Source organism: Emydura macquarii, unplaced genomic scaffold, assembly GCF_026122565.2.
Source record: "Emydura macquarii macquarii isolate MOO-44397 ecotype Brisbane River unplaced genomic scaffold, CSIRO-AGI_Emac_v2 contig_2473, whole genome shotgun sequence".
Lineage (NCBI taxonomy): Eukaryota > Metazoa > Chordata > Testudines > Chelidae > Emydura > Emydura macquarii.
This window is the reverse complement of record NW_027132610.1, coordinates 14,126,127-14,149,788: the sequence shown is the minus strand read 5'-3', so window position 1 is coordinate 14,149,788 and position 23,662 is coordinate 14,126,127. Positions and strand designations below refer to the sequence as shown.

Sequence of the window (23,662 nt, the reverse complement as noted above, 5' to 3'; positions counted from 1 at the left end):
TCTCCTGGAAGTTCTCTCTTTTCTGACACATTAGTTTTTGCACCTTAGATGCTAGAACAAAAAGAATTAAATTTTAACACCTTAGCTTGTTTGTGGCATTTTTTTGCAATCTAATTGCCCATCCAGTCATCTCTTCAGTTTACTGAAAATATAATTTTTCAGTAGGTTCTATTGGTTAATGCAGGACAAAGGATATCAAAACTCCTCAGTTCCATAGACTGGCTTGCTGCATCACCTACAGCAAGTCATTTCACCTCTCGACCTCTGTGGGTATGTCTACACTGCAATTAGATACCCATGGCTGGCTCATGCCAGCTGATTCGAGCTCTTTCTCTCTCTCTCTCACACACACACAATAGGTGGCAAGTGACACCTCTAGTTAAGGTTGCCTAATATTTTCCATAATAAGACTCTGTTTTCAGTTGCTTAAACTTTGCCAAACTTAAACCATTTGGAATAAACATTCCTGCACTGGATATCTATCACAGGATTTTGTTTTTAAGTTTCAGCAAAAATGGTTCAGCTGTTTCTGAAAAGGAGAATGGTGGAAAATTCTGCTTGGCCAATTAAAATGTATTACAAGCGATTCATTGAGAAACTCTGGCACCTCCATGCTTTAGAGCATGGGCTTGACATTCAGTAGAGGAATCATTGTTGTGTCAGGAATGTGCTTTTTGCTATTCCCTTGAAAATCCACCCAAATCTGGCTAACTGTAGAGAAGGACAGGGGAAAGGGTGACAGTGTCCACGAGAGCAGAGGCAGGAGGTCAGTGCCCAGGAGATGGAGAGGCAGTGCAGTGCGAGAGATCATAAAGATAGGGAAAGGTGTCAAGGCCCTGGATGGCAGGGGAAAGGGAGGACAGTGTCAATAGGATAGTGGGGCATTTAGGGGAGGATAAAGGGCAATGATTATCAGTGCTAGGGCCATTTTACAGAGGATCAGGGTTAGGGTTGCTACCTACCCTGATATTTCCAAGATTGTATAATTTTTAACAGCTCCATAAATGGGATTTGTGAAATCTTCATGGTTCCTGAGATCATCTTTTTGGGCGGGGAGGGGCACACTGCAAAATGTCACCTGTCTGTTGTGATAGGATCCAACAGCTGAATCCCAATTACTTCTTGGCTCCCTGCATCTGGATAATGACTTATCGCTGTTCCTAGCATTGGGTCTTTCAGGTGCTCTCCTGAGTCTGATGTCCGTATTGGGCAATAGGACCCCATAGTCACGCCACCTAGACCTCAGAACCAGTGCCCCAGCACTCCATTTGATTAGACACATTCATCTGGAGTCTGTCTGGCTATGAGCTCTGAGCTTCTAGTTTAACCCCTTCAGGGACAACATGGCAGTAAAGCAAGGAACCACAGGCTTATCAAAGGAATTTCTTAAAACACACACACTTTACTCTTAAAGAAGAGAGCTACACATCTTAGGAAAACAACATACACCATTCCCCTGTCTTCACCACCCCTTCACTCACGCCTGTGAGTCTTCAGATTGTTCCATTTCCTGTAGACCACACAACCCTTCTGGCCTGTTGGCCTGCCCATCCTGCTTCTGGAAATTAAATGGCCTTCCTATTTTTAAACAGACTCTCACACTTTTCCCTGCACGTCCACAGTGGAATTTTCAAGCTCTAACCCGCCCTCTACTTCTGTTCACAGAATTGTTCAAAGTCAATGGCCCTGATAGTGGAAAACCTATTATGCCACTGGGGTAGAACCATTCAATGTTGACGGCTCGTTTGCTCTGACACAGTTTTCCAGACATAGTCTGTCCACTAGCTATCAAGTCCCTGCTACAGAATGAATGCACAAAGCCACACTAAAAGTTACATTCAAGATGGAGGTTGAAATACAACATGGCATTCACAAACCAAAATGGAATTCATAATTTGACAAAGACAAATTGTGATGTGCATAGACAGCCCCTCCAGCAATAGATTAAGAGAAAGCTACTGCACTGTGTTGTTATCTGACTAGAAGAGGGGGAAAGGGTTCGTGGGAAGATAAGTCTTGCCTGTAGTACTGGAATTATTCCAATGAATGCCTGTGATTTCTATAAGCAAGTATTACGTATTCCCCGTAGCATCACATTCACACATTGTGTTGCAGTGCCATGAAGATTTATTGCACTGCACTATTCTGACACAGTGCCCTTGTGCTGTGCTGAGACTGATGTCCAATACAGCAGGATGATCTCCATAACTGTTCTGTGTCACAGCATGCACCTTTCCTGATATGAGCAGAGGATGGCTGAATTTGTCCTTCGGCCAAAACTCACTGAAGTTGACAACTGCTTCATTACCCCCAGAGGTTTGACAATCACAAACCACAAATGGGGGCGTGTGAGGTACCAGACATAACCGCAAACACTAAAATGATTGAGTTCCAGCTTCCCTGCACAGAGTCAACCGGTCCCAGCCTTTCAACAGAACCTGCCACAACCTTTCGAGGCCACGTGGCTACGTCACAACACAACGCTGCCGTCTCCTGTCGGGCTGCCATCGGGTTGCCTTGTGCTGTCACTGCGCTGCGTGACGCCGCCATGCCGAGTTGTGGTGCCCTGACGTCACACAGCATTGTGATATCATGCTCGATGATGAGGTGCGTCTGACGACGCACGTGGCCCCGTGCTGTGCCGCGCCCCAGGGGTCCCGGTCCCGCCGGCCGACCCCCGATGGCGAGCACAGCCGCGACGGACCGCGCACGCCGCAGTGCAGCCTCGCTCTGGGGTGCGCGGCGCGTGCCGAGGGCTCCCCCTGGCAGCCGGCGCCGCTCAGCGCTCAAAAGCCTCCGAGGGAGGGACGGGAGCAGCTGACAGGGGGTCACATGACTCACAGGGCAGCTGGGATTGTTGAGAGGGTCAGAGCCAGTGAACTGCCGGCGGCCCGCCCGCGTCCTCCAGCTGCGTGAGTGCCGGGGCCGGGCGGTGGGAGGCCGGGCCGGGCCGGGCAAGGGGAGAGCCCGCCTGCGGTGGGGAGCGGGGTGAAGAGGTGCCGCCCTCGCCGTGTCTGGCTGGGGGGGGGGGCGGGAGGTGAAAGCCCTCCCTCCCCCCCCCCCGTCTGGCTGGGCAGACTCCCTTGTGTGGTGGGGTGTGAGCTCCTTCCCTCTTTTCTCCTCCCCCCCCGTTGTCATTCACTGTCCGCTGTCGGGGGCTCACCCCTGGGCAGTGGAAGGTGGGTGTTGTCTAGCTGAGACCCTAGTGGAGCTGGAGGTCACTCCCCACAGTTGTGAGGCTGGGGTTTGGAGCCCCCGCCCCTTCCCCTGGTGCCATTGTGGTCCCTGACCAGCTCCCTCCTGCTGAGTTGTCACCCCTCCACTGCCAGCCCCACTACACGCAGGTTAATCTTGGCAGTGGTAGATGCACCCAGAGACTTGTGGAGGTGGTCACCTATTTTACAGACAGCAGCAGGTAGCAAACAAACTGGTACTTGAGTCTACAAGGGAAGGTTTTGAGTTCCCATTCCCCTACCCCCCACACCACAAAACAAATCTGCAAGTCACTTTATTAACTGAGTTTGGCAACACTTTCATTGATTTGAAACACAGAACAAAAAGTTAATAAAACTCCATTATATTTAAAGAAGGGCCCAGAGTTTAGGAAAATTTTTAAAGTACTTTTGAAGTTGTACAATTTCTGTTTGTTCACACAGGTACATTTTAAACTTTTTCACCCATCCCCAAAAGGTCTGCAAATACAATTGGCATGTTTAAAAGTACTTGTATGGTTTGGAAATGTATACCAGAATAATGAAAAAATAGTTTAGCTACTATTTAGTTTAGATACTGATGATCTCCTTGTTGTTTTCGTTTAAGTGACTTTGCCAGACTTTTCTCCTAAGTGTCCCCAGAGGAGCTGTGATAAGTTGGTTTTCTGCAGCGCTAAGGCATCTAAAGCTGGGTACCCAAAAATTAGTGAACACCTCTGAAAACTTGACTGTATACATTTCTGTGTTGTGGGTATATTTGTATTTGATTGCATTGAACCATAGAGATGGTGGGAAATCTAGAGTCTACATCAGCTGATGTTGAATAATGTTTTTCAGGGCTATCAAACAGAATGAATACTGTGTTTCAGTGAAACACTAAACTAACTAGAATGAACTACTGCTTCATAGTTAATCTACAATGAGAGAGCTCAAATGGTTTTGATTTTAAAACTTGGGGTTTTTTGTTTTTGTTTTCTTTTTTTAAAGACCCATACTTTGCAATTTGGAGTGGGAGTGGTTCGTATCTATCTGCCAGACTTGCTACTAATGAGAGAGAATATTAATGGTGTTTCTTCCGTTACTCTTCATTTTTTCATGATAGCCAAATTTGGTGGCCTTTGTTACATCGTGCTCATAGTCTGCTAGGCTTTGAAGAGTTTACTTTTTAAATAGACAACATGTAGGCAATGGGATGTGGGTCCACTAAATGCAGTGCAAATAAAATTGAGTTGTCATTATTGTTCTATGGTTTTAAATTCTCCCCCCTTCTTAAGGAAATCCTAATTGGTGATGAAAATTGGGGGATGGACTAGGTTTTAAAAGCCTACTAGAAATAATATTTTGAGTATGTATACATTTGGAAGTACAGGCACTAAATTGTATCCTTTAGACCTATCATGATGCTTCCAGCAAGTAATCTTTTCCTTTGCCTAACCTCTGAATTTCTCCCTGCCAAAACTAACTAAGATGGCTTCAGAAGGTGTCCAGCAGAATGGCCCTTCTATTGAGCCCCTGGTGCCCCCAGTTCCAAAATTTGTGCTGCACACCCAAGAATGTACTACTGCCCACAGTAGATTCAAAATATAAAATCACTTGACTATTCACATTAACACCCTAAATAAAATATTTCTGACTACTATCACAGTGCATAGTCTTGGAATCACTGAGCCTGCTGTTGTGCTTCTGCTACTGCACATATATGTGCATCAGCTGCTATGTAAACAGTGCTCATGCTGACATCACAGTTTTTCCTGCAGACCTAGTCTGATGGCAGTAAAAGGGCAGTAGTGTTGTGGTGCTAGTGCTGTTCTCACTCATACAAGTTAGAGAGTATAATTATTATAATAGATAATAAGCCAATAGTTTTTATTTCAGTTTAACTACTGCTTTGGGATTTCATTTTATGCCTTTTCTCAGTTTAATAATCATTAGCATAAAAGAGAAAAGTAAAAATTGAAAGATACCAAAACCATAACAGGCTATGGCCCTGCATCTGAATCCATTCAGGTGTGCTTACATGGAGCCCCTGTGACCTCCGAATTGGTCTCATTGTAAAATCAGAAGAGCAATCACTGAATAATTTAAACAAATTTTAAATCTTGACCTAAAGGAAACAGAACATCCTCATATACAAATTTCTGTCTCTCCATGCCATCCTCCCATTCATTTCCTTTATTGTCCCCCTTCTACTAGTCTCCTGGTGTGTTCCCTCTTACTTCACTCATGATAGATTCATTTAAAACTGCAAGCAGAAAACATTTATTTAAATGATAGATTATAATTGTTTTCCATTTGTATTTTAAATTATTTTTCCAAAGGAAGATACATTGTCACTGGTTGATCTAACCATTATAACATGTTGATTTGACTGTTTACTAGCTATAACCTTGATGCTAGATGTAGTTAATCCTCATGGTTAGCAAAAAAATAACACAACTATATACATTTATTTAAGCAATTGTATAGCTTAATAAGATTCTTTAATCTCTATATTTTTTATTATATTAAAATGGTGAATGATGTATTTCTTATTTACTAGATAATGAACTTTTTTTTATTCATGATTTGTGTCAAGCTGCATTTGGATGGAAAATGGGGGGAAAAAAATCTGGTAGTTTTATTTAACCAGTAAAAACACTTCAAAATACTGTTTTTGTGCTTTAATTGAATTCCAATCTCTAATTGCTGAAATTTACAGGAGCGGCTACTCTCTGAAGAATGCTAGATGACTGATGAATAGTCTGCAAAAGTGAAAATAAAAGTAATTAATTAACCCCAAAGCACAACAGAGGTTGACAGACGGAAAAAGGTAAATGCCAGCATTCTCTCCATTATAAAGAATGAAAATGAAATAGATGACTTTTAATGCCATATTTATAAAGCTTGACCTCAAAAGTTAGATGTTTTTTTCCTCCTGATCCTTTATACTTGAAAATCGTCTTTAACTCATTAAACTTTGTGAGGAGGGCTCATTAATTCAGCTCATTATTTTTATATCTTTAAATTATTTGATAGTGAGTGTAGGCCTTCACATAAGTTGATGTTAGTTCAAATTTAACTTTTAAATGTTTGTTTTTAAAAGAAACACTTAAATAGGATTTTTTTTAAATAAAAAATTCAAATTTTAATTAAAAAACCTCATTTTTATCCTGGTTGTTGCTGCTTTTAAAGCTTTTTAAGATGCACAAATGTAGTGTCAGGAGTCTGTGCTCTCTCCTAGTGCTTAACTTTTAGACCAGAAATAACTGACATAGACTATTTACAATGGTAGGAACTGAAACCCAGCAGAGCCCTCCAAATATTTGAGTTCACTGGATAACAAAGGTGCACGGCACCTTGCAAAGTCACACATTTATTACAATAATCAAACTATTTAAGTTAATCAGACACTCAGTTTTTACCATATAAACAAACATTTTAAGTACAAATACAAAATAAACAAATTGATCCTGTTTAGAATGTTATATCAGAATTGGACACTTAATAACATTTCTCATATAAAATAAAATAGTATTTGTCTGTATACTAAACCTATCAGCAAGATAAATGAAACTATAGTTTTAGAAAACATATTTTTGAAATGGCTGCAATAAATAATGTTGCATTCTGTTTTGAGTTGCACTTCAGAGAACTTTCTGCACTTATCAAAAAGCACTGATTTGTTGTAAATGGAGATCGGGAACCATCATAAATTTTTTTGTAATGGAGGATCTGTGCATATTATATATTATCCATTGGAAATACATTTTTACACTTCTGTCATTCTAAAATATTCTGGAACATAAACTGTTTCAACAGCTTTTCTGTCTTTAAGAAGTAAACACCTCTGTGGTGTAAGCGCCTCATTTTGGATTAATCAGATCTGATTAAAACAGGGTTAGAGTCTGCAGTGAGCTGGAATCTTATTTTCTAATCCAAAGGTTAACCAGAAATGTGTAATAAAACAGATCAGACTTAGCACCATGCAGATAGATGCTTTGGAGTTAAGATTTAGAGTGGTCTGTAAAATGTATTCTACTAATTTTGAATTCAAACAAGTGGTGTTTTGTAATAAGCGTCTTTTAATTGATTGCAAACAATTCTTATTGTATGCCTATAAAGATCAAAAAGGTATGACTACATGTACATTCATGCTAACGTTATGTTCCAGTTTGCAGTAATGGAACAAGAACAGGATTCAGCTATGCAAGAAGATGCAAACATTAAAGCTATTAAAGAAGAGTTCAAGAAAGCCTTTATGTTTGTCAATAAAGGACTGAATAAAGATGAATTGGGTCAAAAGGAAGAAGCAAGGAACTACTACAAACAAGGACTTGACCACTTGCTTAAAGGAGTTAACATTCCATCTCAAGGTCCTGAACGTGCAGGATCCCAGTGGGACTCTGCCAGACAAATGCAGCAAAAGATGCAAGAAACTTTACAAAATGTTAGAACTCGACTAAATATTCTAGAACAACCTACCCCTGCTATGCAGACTAATGCCATCACAATGAATGTGCCTTTAGAGGTGCCCATGTTATACCCAATGATTCCCACTAATGAAAAGCCAGAAAGGCCCCCTGCACCTAGTTCTCTGACTTCGCTATCTGGGTCACATGCAGCAAATGAAAATGTTGCAACTACAAGCGGAGGGCAACTTCCAGTTATGAGTCCTTCATCTCCAAAAGCTCACTCTATATCACAGGAAGCTCCTCCTGCGTATACTCCTCAAGCTACTGATGGACACTATACTGTATCTTATGGTACAGACTGTGGGGAGTTTTCATCAGTTGGTGAGGACTATTACACAAAATGTACTCAGCCGCCTCCCCTTGAAAATCTAGGAATAGATGCAGATGAATTGATCCTGATTCCCCAAGGAGTACAGATATTCTTTGTGAGTCCTGATGGGCAGGTTAGTGCTCCCTCGTATCCTGGATACCTGCGCATTGTGAAGTTCTTGGATGCTGACAGTGCAGTGGCCCAGAATCGTCCCCCTGCATTTCTTCAGGTAACAATTGGAATATTTTTTAACTTATCCATTTTTGCAAACGTTCTAGAACTTTGCAATGTGAGCCATTTTGATTCTTGTACCTCTGCACCAAAACGTGCTTCTCTTGTGTTACTGTGAAAGAACCTGTAGCTAGTGGAGGAGTCTTCTTAGTGTATGCACAACATGCCTCAAGTGGCACGTGATCAGGATTCATCACCAAATTTGGTCTGCTGGTTGGATCACTAGTTCTCGGTAAATTTATTGTATGCATAGCTGCCATTAAAACATGCTGTTGAGTCTGTGAAGAAATAGCCCTTGTGTCTGTCCAACAGTTACAGAACACCAAGTATTTCAATGGATTGCTTTTTTGCAAAGGGTTGGCTTTTAATACTTTTTGATCTCATAGAATTTGTTTTCCCTTTCCTCAGATAAATTTGACCTATTGAATGATACATTACCATTAATTGAATCAGTGTATAAAAGGTTATTTAAAATGGACTTAAATACTCAACTTTCTGGCTGAACATGTTGCTATGGTTCTTGGATATGGCACAGTTCTGAATTTATGGTGTATGTCCAACCTACATATGTAAACTAGAGATGGAATAGACCTTTTTAGGTTATCTAGTTAATCTCCTTGCCAGTGCAGCAATGTTGCCTTGTTTACATTTTAGTACTGTTTTTCCAGCCTGGTTTCCAACTTCAGTCTTTTCTTTTGAGAGAGTGTTTGTTTGGATCTTCTTAGCCTTGTCTACAAAGAGGATATATTCCCACTGTTGGTTACCCTAGTTCAGTTCTACTAGTGTTAACAGCACTAGGAGCTGTAGATAGCCCATTGGCAATCGTGTCCATTCTTGACACTGTCATGTAAACCTACTCTGAGTGGAGCAGAACAAACATAAAAATTCTAAATTAAGCACCTGTTTGACAGTAGACTCCCTCTGCTTCTGAAGCTGGGCTTCCTTTTCCTCAGTAAAAGGCTGCTGTGCTGTATAGTAGCTCTTTGAAAGTTTAATTTTGTTTGTTTGTTTTTTTTGTTTTTAACTTTGATGGCAGTATATCAAGAATGATGTATCCCAACAATGCACTTTTCAGGATTTGGTGAGGCTTTCTTAATAAAACTATATGGGAATCTAGGACTCTGATACTAAGCTGTACAAATTCCTTACCCTTCAACTGACTTTACTCTTGGCTTATTGAAAAAGCATAATTTAGACAAATAAATGTGCTTGTCGTTTTCAGGTTTGTGATTGGCTGTATCCTCTTATGTGCAATCAGTCTCCTGTTCTCTGCTGTAATACTGGAGTCTACATGTTCCCTGATATGATGTCGCAGGTCCCAGGATCTCATGTGGGAGTAGTTCTATCTTCAGAACTCCCAGCAGCTGACAGAGAGCTTTTTGAAGATCTGTTGAAACAGATGTCTGACCTCAGAGTCCAGGTAAATTCTAGGGCAATGCTTTTAAACCAAGGATAAAAGATACAAATTATACCTGTTATGCAGTGACAACTTTGGGGTCTTGCATAACAGAGTGATCTGGATCACTTGGTAAGTTGGGCAGAGTAATATGCATTTTAGTACAGCCAAATACAAAGGTTATACATTTAGAAACCAATATTGTAGGCTGTATTTAAGGATGGGGAACTGTATCTCAGAAAGCAGTGACTTGAAAGAGGATACTCAACTGAACATGCGTTCCCAAAAAGGGTTAATGTGATCCTCCAGGGAAATATTGAGTAGGGAGGGCACTATTATCTCTGCGTACAGCATTAGTGAGACCATTGCTTGACTACTGTGTCCAGTTTGATTTATATTTTAAAAAATATATTAATATGTTAAAGAGGGTTTGAGTAGAACTTCAAAAATGATTAGAAAGCTGGAAAATAATGCATTAACAGGAGAGATTTAAAGGGCTTAATCTACTTAGCTTATTGCAAAGAAGGTTAAGAGGTCCCTTGACCATGCTCTATAAGCACCTACACAGGGAAAAGATATCTGATATTAGAGGGCTCTTTATTTTAGCAGACAAAGGAATAACAAGATCCTATGGCTGGACGTTGAAGTTAGAAAAATTAAGAATTTGCATCTTATTTCCAATAACAATGAGGGCAATTAAGCATTGGAACAGCTTTTCAAGGACACTGTAAATCCATCATCACTTAAAGGTTGTAAATCGAGACTAGCTGCCTTTCTAAATATGCTTTTCTTTAACCACCAAAACTTGAGCTCAGTAGTGTTCACTAAGGTCCCAGTCCTGCAATGTTTTGTGTGCAGGTAGACCCCTGTGGCTGATGTAAAATCCTGTTATCTTCAGTGCAGCACTATGTTGGTACAGAATCCTGTGTGCAAGGCGTTGGAGGATTGAGGCATTACTTAGCTGGGAAAAATAATCCTCGTACTGGTGGAAGTTATGTGGGGTTAAAATCTATGGTCTGTGTTATGCAGGAGCTAGAGGTTCATAGTTGTCCCTTAATGGCCTTAAAATTCCTTGAATCTATTTAATGTGCCCTGATATGATGTCACAGGTGCCAAGGTCCCATGAGGGAGTAGGGTTATCTTCAGAATTCGCAGCAGCTGACAGAGAGCATTTTGAAGATATGTTAAAACAGATGTCTGATCTCAGAGTGCAGGTAAATTCTAAAGAAGTGATTCTAAACCAATGATAAAAGATGCAAATTGTCATTGAATAACAGGTGTAACTTGACAGTGTTTAAAACTGTCAAATTGGCTTTTGTGGTAGCGTGGTGGTGGTGGTGTGCTCTGCCACAAAAGAAATCCAAAGGTGAATTCTGGCTCTGGTCTCACCCTTAATCTAAAGGGGCTTTGAAATGCTGCAAAGTTTACCCCTTGGGAGGGAGTTCCTTTGTTTAAGAAGACATCGCAGCCCCATTGTGTAATCAGTCTGCTTGTCATTTATGTGGCAGCATTGAGTACTGTCTCAATGACATTGTGGCCAGCATCCTTCCAGCAAATGAGTGGATGTGGGAGCAGTTTAAAATGGGGAAAATTCCCAAGATTCTGCTATAGAATATTTAAGTGCCACAACCTGCAGAGGACCATTGGAGAAAAGGGTGAGTGGGGAAATATTTTTAGGAATTATAAAGAAATATGACAACTTTTTAATAAGACTGCTTCAGTTCAAATATGTTCTATTTAGAGCTCCATTTTTAGTAGTTTAATTTTTCTCAATGTCAGCCTTCTAACAAGTATTTCTATAAAGACTTAAATATTGGTATAACAAGCTGACAGATGTCAAACTCAAAATGTTACCAAGTTATTCTGGACAGTGTTGTATATTATTTAGTGCTTATGATATGTTTATCACTGTGCAATATAGACAAATAGTCAGTCCCTGTTCTGAAGAGCTTCTGATCTAACAGAATGACATGCAAAATATGGGAGTATGACTTGAAAGGTGAAATACAACAAAACACACTCTTTAATTAAAGTCAATATTTCTGTGACACTTACAAAGTAGGTGTGATAGCTTGGCAAATTGTGAGGGCATTCTTTGCATAGAGAGCAATGTAGTGACATGCATGGAAAAGGGGTGGGAAGGAGACACATGGGACACTAAGGCTGATGTAAATCATGGAACTGAGGGCCAAAAGGGATATACAGCAACAGACTGATCTGAGGTGTAGGCAGATTTGTGAATGGATATTTCCTTTTGGAATAATATGTGCACTTGGATTCAGTAACTGAATTTGAATTGCAAACTTAGCATTTACTAGGAAACTAAACTTTTTTCTTTTAAAAATACTTCATAAGATAATGGTATTTATTTAATACTAAAAAAGATGATTCATTGTGATTCTGTATTTGCCATGGGTATTTTTATCATCTGTGTTCATGATCAGTTCCCAGTGCTTGATGCTAATGTATTTTTCATCTGCCCTTCATGTCAGTAGATCCTACTCCCTGAGTCGGCAAAGTACTTTCTCCCTTCCACTTCCTGCTATAATCAAGTCACCTAGCTTTTTTTTTTTTTTTTTTTTTTTTTTTTTAAGTCCACTTGAGACCCTGTTACAATAAAATCATGGAAGAGTTGTTGGTATTTCATGTTCTTCTGCAATAACTGACTGATCATACTTGTGAGCTGTCATAAAGTTCTAAGTTATTTTTTTCATTGAGACACGGCTGTTCAGTTTCAAGAATTCAGAGCAATATACTAGAATAGGATTTGACTGAACATTTTTTTTTAGTGAGCATTTAAAGTTGCTCTCTGTTGGCAACCAACTTTTAAGATAATTTTAAAGAGCATTTTATCAAATCCAAAATAAAAGTTCATAATGCCATGTCTAATTGAGATGTTGTTTTGGAATCTTTTGAACTTTAGTGGCGTTTATCAAGAGAGGGGAAAAAGCTAAGTTTGGCCTCTGAATGTTAACAATTCAATTAATCCTTTTTTTATACAGTGCTGAGAATGTAATTAGCAACTATATGTCTAAAATACCTTTGTTAGATGAAAACCCTTAACGCAAATAGCTGGACCCAGATAAGTTACTTTATGGTTTGTATCATCAACTAATCCTCTAAACTGCAAGCTCCTTCAGTGAGTCATTATACAACAAAAATAGATCTTGTTTTGCAATGTAGAGTAAAACTCATGTCATTTTGTTAATCATGTACATACAAGACAGTGTACACATTTGAAACTGGGATTACATACTATTGTCAAACAATATTTGGTCTTTTTCTTGGAGTTGTGACTAGTACACTAAATTCACTGATGCCAAAATAGTATGGCAATACTGATGGTGAATCTCTGCATGCAAATCATATAGATATATTGTAGTGTTCACCTACCAGTAGCATGTTGTTTAATATCTGATTGTTGAACAGAAATAATGAAGAAAGATCTTGCCAATTTTTTAAATCTCTGTATCTGTTCACTTTTCCCATGCTGTAACATTCCTGTTGCTTCCATACCCCCATCTTTCTTTATTTTCAAAAAATATTTATGGGACTCTCTTTCCTCAGATTCTCCTGTCTAGTATTTTGTTTTGTATTTTTGTCCCTTAGTTGATGTCTGCGTTCCTGGATGGTAATTATAATCCTTCTTTTTTCCATTTTTTTCTAGACAAATATTTCTTTCAGAACTTAAGCCCATCATTTTTTTTTTATTTTTTTATTTTTTATTACTCTATAGATTAGTTTGACCATCCTGGTATTTAATTTGTACTACTATTTACTGTTGAAATTTAAGTATTGTGTTAACTCTCAAACTTTCTCTGCCTCTTCTAGCTAGAAGTAATATCCATTATGTACTACAGTATATATAAAATATTAATTGTAACAAAGCTTTTTTAATGAAAAACAGTAGTCAGTCAGTAGTTGCTACTGCTAGCTCTGAATGACTGACAAACATTGCACTCTAATCCAAAAGCTATAGAATGTTAGAGATGAAGACAGGTAGAGCAGAGCTCCTCAGTCTGAATGCAGGGCAGCATCATGCACCATTCTGTAGTGTTCCTGGCTGAGCCAGTCTATAAAAGCACCAGCAGCACACTGAGTGAATAAATTTCCTTTTTATAAATCTGGGAATGAAAAACAGGGACCAAATTCCCAGCAAAGCTGCAGTATGTTGTTGCAGCTGGACACACTGGGCAAGATGGAACAGATTGGGCTGCAGCTCCCATACTGAACAGCAGCAAAGAGTTGACTTCTTGCTTAGAAAACAATATTGAAAGATGCACGTTTCTACTTTTTCTTCCCTCTCTTTTGGAGGGTTTTATGTATCACAGCCCTGTTTCTTGACCAAACACTCCTGTTTGTAAGTAAATTTCCACTCTAACTAGACCAAGAAATTCTGCAGGCAATTTTTGTTTTAAAATGTTTTAGAAACTTTTCTAATAAGCAGTCTTACTATGGAAAAAGTCCCTGAATCTGTTTGTGCCATGGCAACGCATAGACTTCCATCCATTCTCTAATTTACCTCAGAAATGAGGAACTTAATCCCAGATTTGTAATGGTATTTAGACATTGCTCTGCTTGGTGTTTCAAGGCCCAAGTCTCATAAAAAATCAACAGGATTTAAGAGCGTAAGTCACTTTTGAAAATGATGCTTAGACTCCTAAATCACCTAGACTTTGTAATGCTGAATGAAATAATACCTAAATACCTTTAAAAATCTTGACGTCTGCTACTATGGTTAATGGGGGCCATCTAAGTCCCTACATAGGACAACTTGGTACCCTGCTAACTACTTGATTTTCATGAATATATATTTCATCCTTTAGCCTTTGGAAGCTTCAAGTGATATAATTAACCTGGCCCAGACTGTACGCATCCAACCAGAACCTGAGGGAGGAGAGAAAGAGTTACCTGAGTGGAGTGAGAAGGTAGCCCATGGAATCTTGTCAGGTACTACTGGAATCAGGGATTTTTTAATATAATTGTCCTGCTAATAGTGTTTAAACACTATTTGATTTAAAGGCACCATAGATGATGAACACTGGGTGGTGGGGAGGGCTAGATCCACAGAAATTACTTTTAGCTCAGTGTTGCAATGCCAGACTTCAGGCACCAGGCCACCTAGTTGAATCCACAGCCTTGAGTAAGGTGCCAGATTTCCTGTACAATGCATGGGAAGGGTTAGACACCAAAAAACGGGATTCCCTGTAGTTAGCACACAGTGTGGAGCCACCTAAACTAACCAATTGGAAATACTGAGGAAAGAGGTGACCTAAACCATGCTCGTCAAAGGGAGTTAGGCATCTACATCAGGGTCAGAGAGAGGCGCCTCCCTTCACTCAGGATTCACAGCCATGAATTCTTTCCTGGACATCGGTGCCTAAACCAGGTCAGTCCTTTCTCACAAAAAAACAGAGGAGATGGTGCTCGTCTCCCTCTTACGTTCAATAGCTGGGTGGTTAGAACACCCACCCAAAATATGGGAGACTGAGGTTCAATCCCCACTGTGCCTGAACTGGAGCAGAGACTGGAACCCGTCTCCCATCTCACAGGTGATTGGCCTAATCACTGGGTTATAGAGGCAGTCTCTCTCTGGCCTAATGAATATTCTATAGAAAGTGGAACAGCTTCAGCAGGAGAAACTAAGAACCCCACTCCAGACTACTCCATATCCAAGTGGTTAGGGCACACACTTGAGAACAGGGGGACCTGGGTTCAAGTCACTGCTCCTGTCTGGCAGAGAGGGGATATGAACCTGTTTCCTACATCCTAGGAGAGTACTCTTAACTACTCAAATACGTGGTATAAGAGGGGCACCATCATCTCTATTTTGTGTAGGGCCTGATCTAGTAGACATGCTCTAAGGCTGCCTCTGAAGTGAGATTGGTAGGGAACACCTAATCTGAGATCCCAACATGAGTTAGGCACCTGGTGTCATGGTTTAGAAAGCTGTGTGCATGCCTACTAGCAAAAATGTAGGCACATAGGGGACTTTATCAGCAGAAACTTAAGCACCTACAGGATTAGATGGCAGCTAAGTGGGGGTTCTCTCCTGCTGATCCGTGTGTGTGTGTGTGTGTGTGTGTGTGTGTGTGTGTGTGTGTGTGAGTGTGAGAGAGAGAGAGAGAGAGAGAGGTGTTAATGAAGAGAGTGTGAGTGTGAGTGTGAGAGAGAGAGGGTTAATGAAGAGAGATATACTGGATTGCATTCAGAATGCTAATGACAACCAGCTCTCTCTGTGTCTATCACACTTGCCCCTGCTGGAGCAGAGTCAATATGAAATTGAGGCTTGGATGATGGCTAGCTAGGTGTGACTGAAATCAGACAAGATGAAGATAATGTGGTGGTTAGGGGGAAGCAGAAGGAAGAGTTGTAGACTCTTTCATATTGGCACCCCTAATGAGGGAGTACAGCTGCCATTTGCAATACAGGTGTGTAATTTAGAGATATTACTAGGAGAGAGGAGAAAATGCTGCCAGAAGTCCCATCTCATGTGTAGTATTTACCTAAGCTAATTTTTGTTTTGAAGGAGCATCCTGGCTGAGTTGGGGTTTGGTCAAGGGAGCAGAATATACTGGCAAAGCAATCCACAAAGGAGCTTCCAAATTGCGAGAGCACATTCAACCAGAAGAAAAACCTTTGGAAGTCAATCCAACTGTAGCTAAGGGGCTTCATGTAGCAAAACAAGCTACTGGAGGAGCTGTAAAAGTCAGCCAGTTTTTGGGTAAGATGTTCTGCATCTGAATTCTACACCAAGATATTTTATTGAATGTGCAGACTGTAAACACATCCTGTTGCTTGGGTTTCTGAAGGCAGGAAGTCGATGAGTTAATGAACTGACCTCATTTACAGATCACTTAGTTACTTCTGGTTATCACTAGTGATACAAGAATTAGTCCCAAAAGGTCATACTGTATTTGACCATTTAGAGATCAAGTTTTCTTTCCTAAACACAAAGATGAAGCATATTGCTCTGATTGTTTCATGCATTTCTGCAATCTTACATTCGTTTTAAAATTAGATTGGAATCTCCATGTTGAATTAAATGGCTAAAACTGACTGCTACCTTTGGTGCCAAAAATAGGTGGTTTTATTTATTTTTTTAGTTGTTAATGATACTTTTTAAAGGTTATAGCTGAACTCAACTGTTTAACTTCTACAGGTATCAACACACAAAGCGACCAGTATAGAGTGTATTTTTCAAACCTGGGGGCTTTAAAATTAGGCTTTTAAATCCATACTTGGACATTTCAATAGAAGTAGCTTAGTTTTCAGAGGTGCTGAACAGCCCCAGCTCCTATTGATTTTTCTTTTATAAATTATTTGTATTATGGTTGTGCCTATAGGCTCCAACCATGATTAGGTCCCAGTGGGTTGTGTATTATATGGCTACCTGGAGGAGCTAGTTATAGCAAGAGATAATACATGCCCTCCTGAACAGGTTACATCTATTTAAACAAGGCAGAGAAAAGGCAAGGAGGTATTATCCCCAATTTACAGATAGGAAACTGCGTTAGAGTTGCCCCAGGTTAGAGTCTGACAGAACTAGGAAATTAATTTAGATCTTGATTTTAAAGTCCAATATCTTAACTCATAAGACCATGCTTCCTGTCTTTAATAGGAGCCAGGGCTGCTCAGCATCTCTGAAAAATCAAGCTGCTTCTATTTAGGTGCCTAAATATGGATTTAGAAGCCTACCTTTCACATGAATCGAATAAAATTGCAATAGCTTTTTAGATTTGTAATTCAGTGAACCAAATATTTTTTTTTCTCCACTTAACAAGAATTCTAAGGAGACTTAAATCTGAATACTTTGTGTATTAGTTGAAGGGGTGTGTTCCATAGCAAGCTGCGTTGGAAAGGAGTTAGCCCCACATGTGAAGAAGCATGGGAGCAAATTGATTCCAGAGTCCCTTAAGAAAGACAAAGATGGAAAGTCTACTTTTGATGGTGCCCTGGTTGTAGCAGCAAGTGGAGTTCAAGGTAACAAAGAGAAAATTCTAAATACATGCTGTAAGCCCAGCAGCTCTCAACCAGGGGTCCGAGGCCCCCGGGCGGGGCGGAGGGTGGGTGTTGAGAACTGTGAGCAAGTTTCAGGTGGTCTGCCAAAATAAAACAGCAGGACTGGCATTAAAGTTTTTGGGGCCCAAGGCAGAAAGCTGAAGCCTTAGCCACATCGCCTGGGGCTGAAGCTGAGCCTGAACCCTGCTGTGCAGGACTGAAGCTGAAACCTGAGCAACTTAGCATCACAAGGCTTTCTGGCGTGGTGCTCAGGCAATTGCCATGCTTTCTATCCCCTAATGCAGGCCCTTGCCTTTAAAGTACTGGTATGCAGAAAAACAGTTGACACAAGTGGGCTGTGGAGTTTTGTAGTATGTTGGGTGGGCCTCCGAAAGAAAAAGATTGAGAACCCCTGCTGTAAACTAAATAACTCTTCCGTTTTGCAATGCATTGGTTTAAAATGAACTGATTATATTTACAGGGTTTTCAACAGTATGGCAAGGTTTGGAATGTGCAGCAAAATGCATTGCTAAAAGTGTTTCAACAGAGACTGTTCACACTGTCAAACACAAGTAAGTTTATATTTTTATCAGCTTTGTAACTGGCTTGGCTCCTACAATAAACTAGGATTATGTATGAACAATGGCAAACATACACCTGCTTATTACACTTCTAGATTTTACAAAAATTTATATCGTCTTGCTGTACTGGATCAAATCTCTTTGCACTAAGTTTACAGTAAACTATTCTTGTGAATAGTGACAGGCATGCCCTCTACTTAAATCTGAGTAAATGTCCCTGATGGATTTATTTTTTAGCTCTGTGGTCTAAATTAGTACAGCTTTGAGAGGTGTAAAAATCCCATTCAAATTTTGATGTGTGTATTTCAGTGGTTTTTATTTAAAAAAAAAATCCCATCTAACTAAATTCTTCTAACTTTGAATCACTTCTAACTCTAGTTGAGTATTCACTGCTTCAGTTTACCAAAAGTTGAGATGAAGATGAGAGAATCTTGGTGTACAAGGAAAGAGTTTCAGCTACAAGTAGGTGCCAAGGAGGATATAAAAGGGGTTAAGGAAGGAAACTTAAAACCGGTAGCAGCAGAAATATGGAGCAGAGCATTTTGAGTTAGGGTGGCATAAATACAGGTGTTGCCAGAGACAAGTAGGAGGGGAAAAGTATAGGGGGATTTACTAGCAGATGGTACTATGGTAATGGGAAGAAAAGATGGTAGAGATCATCTAAACAGATGAGAAAATTACAGATGGGAGATACAGAATAGGACTTTTGGAAAGATGATGGTAGAGGTGAAAGGGTGCAGATGGTGGTCTAGAAAACAACACAGTAGGCATGATCAGAACTGGGAGGTTCAGTAAAGGCAGATGACAATAGATCAATGACCGATGATATAACAGCAGCCAGGTAAAAGGTAGATGTAAATGCAAACAGATCAGAAGAGCATAAAGGTAGATAAGATGACAATGTGTAGACAAATTATATGGAGCAGAGATCATTGGTGAAAAGTCTAAGGTTTTGTTGTGCATTTCATGCTGAAGGCTGTGAATGTACTCCTGGAATGTGTGTGGGTTGTGGCTTTTTTTGGTTTTTTGTTTGGGCGGGGGACAGAAAGCAGGTTGGTGATGGGTCTTTTATAGACAACTGCATGAAGTGCATTAAGGCTTACAGCTGACTGGGCAGAATGCCTGCAAGTGATATGGAAAGAATCACTGTATCCAGGGCTTTTAAATGAGCTTTTCTGTACTCCTCATCCTGTAGGATGAAGTAATGTCTATAAATATCTGCAAGAGCTTTGGTTACAACATTAGCAGTAGTCTTGTTGTTTGCAGATTTACAGATTGGACATGTCTGAGAAACGTGCTTTAAGGTGGGAGTAATCCATTTCATCAGGGCTTTTATTGTTTGCGCTGTATGTCATTTTAGAAAAGTCTGACTAATCAAAACTGCATCACTTTTCTCTGGTTAGCTAAATGGCATCTTGCTGCTAATACTTATTTCTCATAGGAAATAGCTGAAGGAGCTATATTACTACTGTGCTGCCATTTTAAAATCATTTGTTTTTATTTTAGATATAAAAATAGGAAACATGGAGATCAGCTATCAACAGCCACTAAGAGTGAAAAGCAATAAGTAACTCTAAATTTTGCAGTTAACTAAAACTTACAGTATTTGATAATTGAGGATTCCCTCCATCTCTTGCATTTGGCTCTATCCAAACAGCTTTTAAAATGCTACAGGAAATCTTTTTAAGCTGGTTTCAGTTTAGGTGGTAGAACTGAATTTCTGTTACCATCCATAAAGCATTTTCTAGAAGACAACTGTAAGATTCAGCATAATGAACAACATTTAAGGGAACACTATCATGTTTCCACCAAGCTACAGGTGCTCTACTTGAATGTAGATGCAGATGTACTAGCTCTGTTTTGGGTGCAAGTGAAGTAAGTGGCCTCTACCTAAAGTTGTTATACTGGTGCCCCTCATTCTAGTGTCTGAGTGCCGTCTCAACACATTTAAAAACAAAAATCCTTTCAGTTGAGGCACTATAAGATTCTGAGCTGGAGTGAAGAATCAATTTATCAAATCCTGTACTTAGGGTTTAGGAAGAAAGCTAAATTGATTATGCACTTCGGCACAGGATGTGCCAAAATCCTGCCGTTAGTGCATCTACCTGTTGCAGAGGTACTGCAGAAAATGAACTTTTATATATCAAGGGTGGAAATAACTAAACTGGTAAATATTGATTCCTTCTTGCTATTAATTAATTTCTGTGATCTGCAAATTAAACCATAATTAAGGCTGCTATTCTATTAATAGAGAATTCTAAGGAAATAGCTTTTCCCATTTAGTTTCAGTGCTTGGTCCCAGCCCTCAATAGCCATGGTTGCTCTTGTAGTATTAGATAAGGACCCAGACTTTGTTTCCCCTAACATAATACATTACCTCTGCCCTCCAAAAAAACAAAAAACAACCTGGAGAACTTTTAGACAGACTACCTAATGCAGCAAAAAATTATGGTCCTGACTCTGAGCTGGGCTCACAGGAGGCTCAACCTGGAGTGGCACAAAGGTGGCTTAGCACTGCCAGGATTCTGGGGTTGCCAAGACTATTTCTGGCTTGCTCTTACTTATGCATGGCTACAATGCTTCCCAAGGGGCTGTCTGGCAGCTTGGATTGCTGTGTTCTCTGGCTATTTCCTGTGCTGGGTCCAATATAAAAATGTGTTATGTTGGTCCTACACTGCCAGAGATCTGGTTGCTTACCTGCCTCCTTAAGCTACAGAAGCAGTGGTAAGAGGCTTGAACACAGCCCTGCTGAGGCCTATCTCTGAGTATTGAACTAATCCCTCCCCTTGGCAGAATTTTCTGATACCAGATTATTCAGGGAAACCTACTGACTGAGGCTTCCCACCTAGAACTTCTCTCGTTTCCAAAGCACTTCATTGCCTTTATTCACACCTGTAGGGTGATGGTCAGAGATTTTTCATTTCCCAATACCATTTACACCAAATTTCTTGAAGCTGGGAAAGGGACAGAGCAGCAATTGGTATTCTGATACTTGAAAGGAAAGTCATGGAATTAAAAAACCTTGTGACAGATTAGCAGCTGTAATTGAGAATAATTAATTTTAGCAGTTTTTTAATTTCACCTTTTAAATATTTTAAAGTCTGGCCACACTTAATCTGGGTTATTTCATTTTCTTTGTGCTATGTATAAACTCTTGCTTTGGGAGTGAACATTTCAAGAGGGATGAATTGAGCCAATCTGCATGTTTGTAAATACCTGATACTGAAACAGATTTAGAACAACCATATGGGAGTGGGGAGCAAGGGTTTGCACATAAGGAAAATTGAATGAACAGATCTCACTTGTATTTTTTTAAATGTATTTTCATATCTACAAACATGTTTCTTTAAGGTATGGAGATGACGCAGGCCATGCTACAGACAACGCTATGAATTCTGCAGTCAATGTTGGTTTGACAGCATTTAACATTGACAATATTGGTATCAAAGCTATAGTGAAGAAAACTGCAAAAGAGACAGGCCATGCTGTACTGGATGAATATAAAGTACTAGAAAAGGAGAAAAAGGATGGAAGATAAAACAATTTCCCAAAGCCTTACAGTATGGATGTAACTTACTATTTTAAAGAAATGGGAATAATGCTAACCATTAATTTAAATATTTTTCTAATTGTCTGTTACTAAAACTAACTTTATGTACTTGAGACAACTGAATGCATAAAACTAGGTATTTTCTGTGAGGTGAAATTACTCTCCATTCAGCGTTTCTGCAATGGTGTATCAAACTGACCATTGGAAGGATATGTATTTGCAAATAGATGTAGTATATTCAGAAGAAAAATATCTCCATAATCCATGCATTCAAAAACTCCATTTTTCAAAATATAAAATGGAACAGTAACATGAATGGAAAAACTACTTTGATTTGTGTATTTTTATAGCACTATATTTGTGTGTATTTAAAAAAAAAAGGGGGGGGGGAGGAGAGGGAGAGTAGCACTCTGAATAAATAATATATGGTTTATAGTTTATTAATTCCACTTAATTATGGTTGGAATGAGTTTTACCAAGGCAGAATGGGCTTATCTAATTATATGCACTATTAGTTTTGGGTTCCATTCTTTGGTTTCCAGAGACTAGAGAAATTCCTTTAGGACTGCTAACATTTAAATAGAAGCTGAGCTAATGACCAAAGTCCTCTTAAAAGAAATGAAAGAGAGCCTCAGGTAACCTCCTTCCTTTTAAGTTAAATGCTTTTCAGAACAAATACTTGTACAAACCAAAGACTTAGACCACACTGTTTATTAGGGTTACAGAGACTCTCTGTACAAGAGAAACACCTAACAAGTCAGAATACCCACAAGTAGGCAGTAAAAGAACTGAGTTTTGAGGGGAGAGAAACTAATTCTTCAGTACTACAGGGGAAAAAAATCCTTTAACTATAAAGCTCAGACTCCATACAGGAAAAACTGTAAACAGAAGAGCTTTCACTGACATTTATATATTCCATGTCTTTCACAGTCAGTCTATGACTATATTACAAATCTTTCTAAAGACACTGTAGTGTAGCAGTGCATATTGCTGTCCTCTAATGGAATATTGAGATATTAGAAATGTTAAATATTTGCTTCTGTCTAATTTAGTATCTTGTATTAAATGCCACTAATTATTAAAATGAGGTTGGTCTTGTTAAGGGCATGAACACAATGAAGAACTAAATTCTGAAAAATATTATCCCAGTAAATGTAATATACATGCTGCTTTTGTAACTAGGTAGTTTGTGCCCAGTCTCTACTCAGATATGAAATGTCCTGATATTTCTTGTACAGCTGTGCTCTACAACAGACTTGTAGCATTGCAGTACATATGAAAAACTCAGGTCGTTCTCTGCTACTGACTTAAAAGTTCATTACTGGGCTTCAAAGCTGCTATACGTTCCAGTCTTGACTGAACCTGTGGTGCAAACAAAAAGACATTTACAAACTGTTTTTCACATTAATTTCAGAAAATGGTTGTTACTATGACTGGCTCAGACTTCTGAATAAATGCAATTATAAGCAGTCTATACTAATGAATTAATAGAAGGTAATGCCTTTGTGGGGCTAGTATATGCCCCTGCCTACTGCTGATAAGCATGAGACCAAGAGATTAACCACTTGAAGTGTAATTCCTGGAGTGTTTTATGGAACTGAAACTATAAATAAAACACATGGACCTGTGTGCTTAACATTATTATGGATGCTGAGCTGCTGTGTATTTCCTGTTATGAGAAGTAAAAAAATCAAGGATTTTTTCTGAAGCAACATTCCAGATCAACCTTCACAGAGGTCTACACTAGTAACCTTTGCTGGTATAGCAGTGTCTGTTAGGAGTATGGGGTGTTTTGCAAGATTTCTACTAGCAAATGCCCTAGTCTAGATGCAGTTATAATGGCATAAAAGTGCTTTTGCAGCTATAATTTATTTTGCTCACTGGAGCAGTATAAGGTATGTCTCCACGAAAAGGATTTAGCAGTATAGTT

At 39.5% G+C, this 23,662-nt stretch overlaps 1 protein-coding gene across 5 annotated transcripts; it reads left to right on the top strand.

Moving 5' to 3' along the window:
- Positions 1 to 2,543: 2,543 nt before the first annotated feature.
- Positions 2,544 to 22,392, top strand: SPART (spartin). Of its 5 annotated transcripts, none has more exons than XM_067563004.1 (11): positions 2,544 to 2,912; positions 5,911 to 6,021; positions 7,363 to 8,202; positions 9,427 to 9,624; positions 10,710 to 10,814; positions 14,427 to 14,550; positions 16,130 to 16,324; positions 17,425 to 17,583; positions 18,083 to 18,173; positions 19,689 to 19,749; positions 21,534 to 21,671. In XM_067563004.1, exons 3-10 carry the CDS (start codon positions 7,372 to 7,374, stop codon positions 19,747 to 19,749), a joined length of 1,764 nt encoding a protein of 587 aa, XP_067419105.1. In that variant the 5' UTR covers positions 2,544 to 2,912; positions 5,911 to 6,021; positions 7,363 to 7,371; the 3' UTR covers positions 21,534 to 21,671. The 5 variants fall into 5 exon arrangements, with proteins under 5 accessions (XP_067419105.1, XP_067419103.1, XP_067419102.1 ...); XM_067563002.1 differs by lacking the exon at positions 19,689 to 19,749 and adding an exon at positions 3,820 to 3,959 and having other exon boundaries at positions 2,556 to 2,912; positions 21,534 to 22,392; XM_067563001.1 differs by lacking the exon at positions 19,689 to 19,749 and having other exon boundaries at positions 2,557 to 2,912; positions 21,534 to 22,392.
- The last annotated feature ends 1,270 nt before the right edge of the window (positions 22,393 to 23,662 follow it).

What these genes read in the sequence shown, in the direction of transcription:
- SPART (XM_067563000.1), top strand. Translation starts at nt 7,354, where the DNA reads ATGTTCCAGTTTGCAGTAATGGAACAAGAACAGGATTCAGCTATGCAA. An exon ending in TGTCTGACCTCAGAGTCCAG is followed by an intron (nt 9,625 to 10,709) that starts GTAAATTCTAGG and finishes ATGATGTCACAG; the next exon opens with GTGCCAAGGTCCCATGAGGG. An exon ending in GTTCACACTGTCAAACACAA is followed by an intron (nt 18,174 to 21,533) that starts GTAAGTTTATAT and finishes TGTTTCTTTAAG; the next exon opens with GTATGGAGATGACGCAGGCC.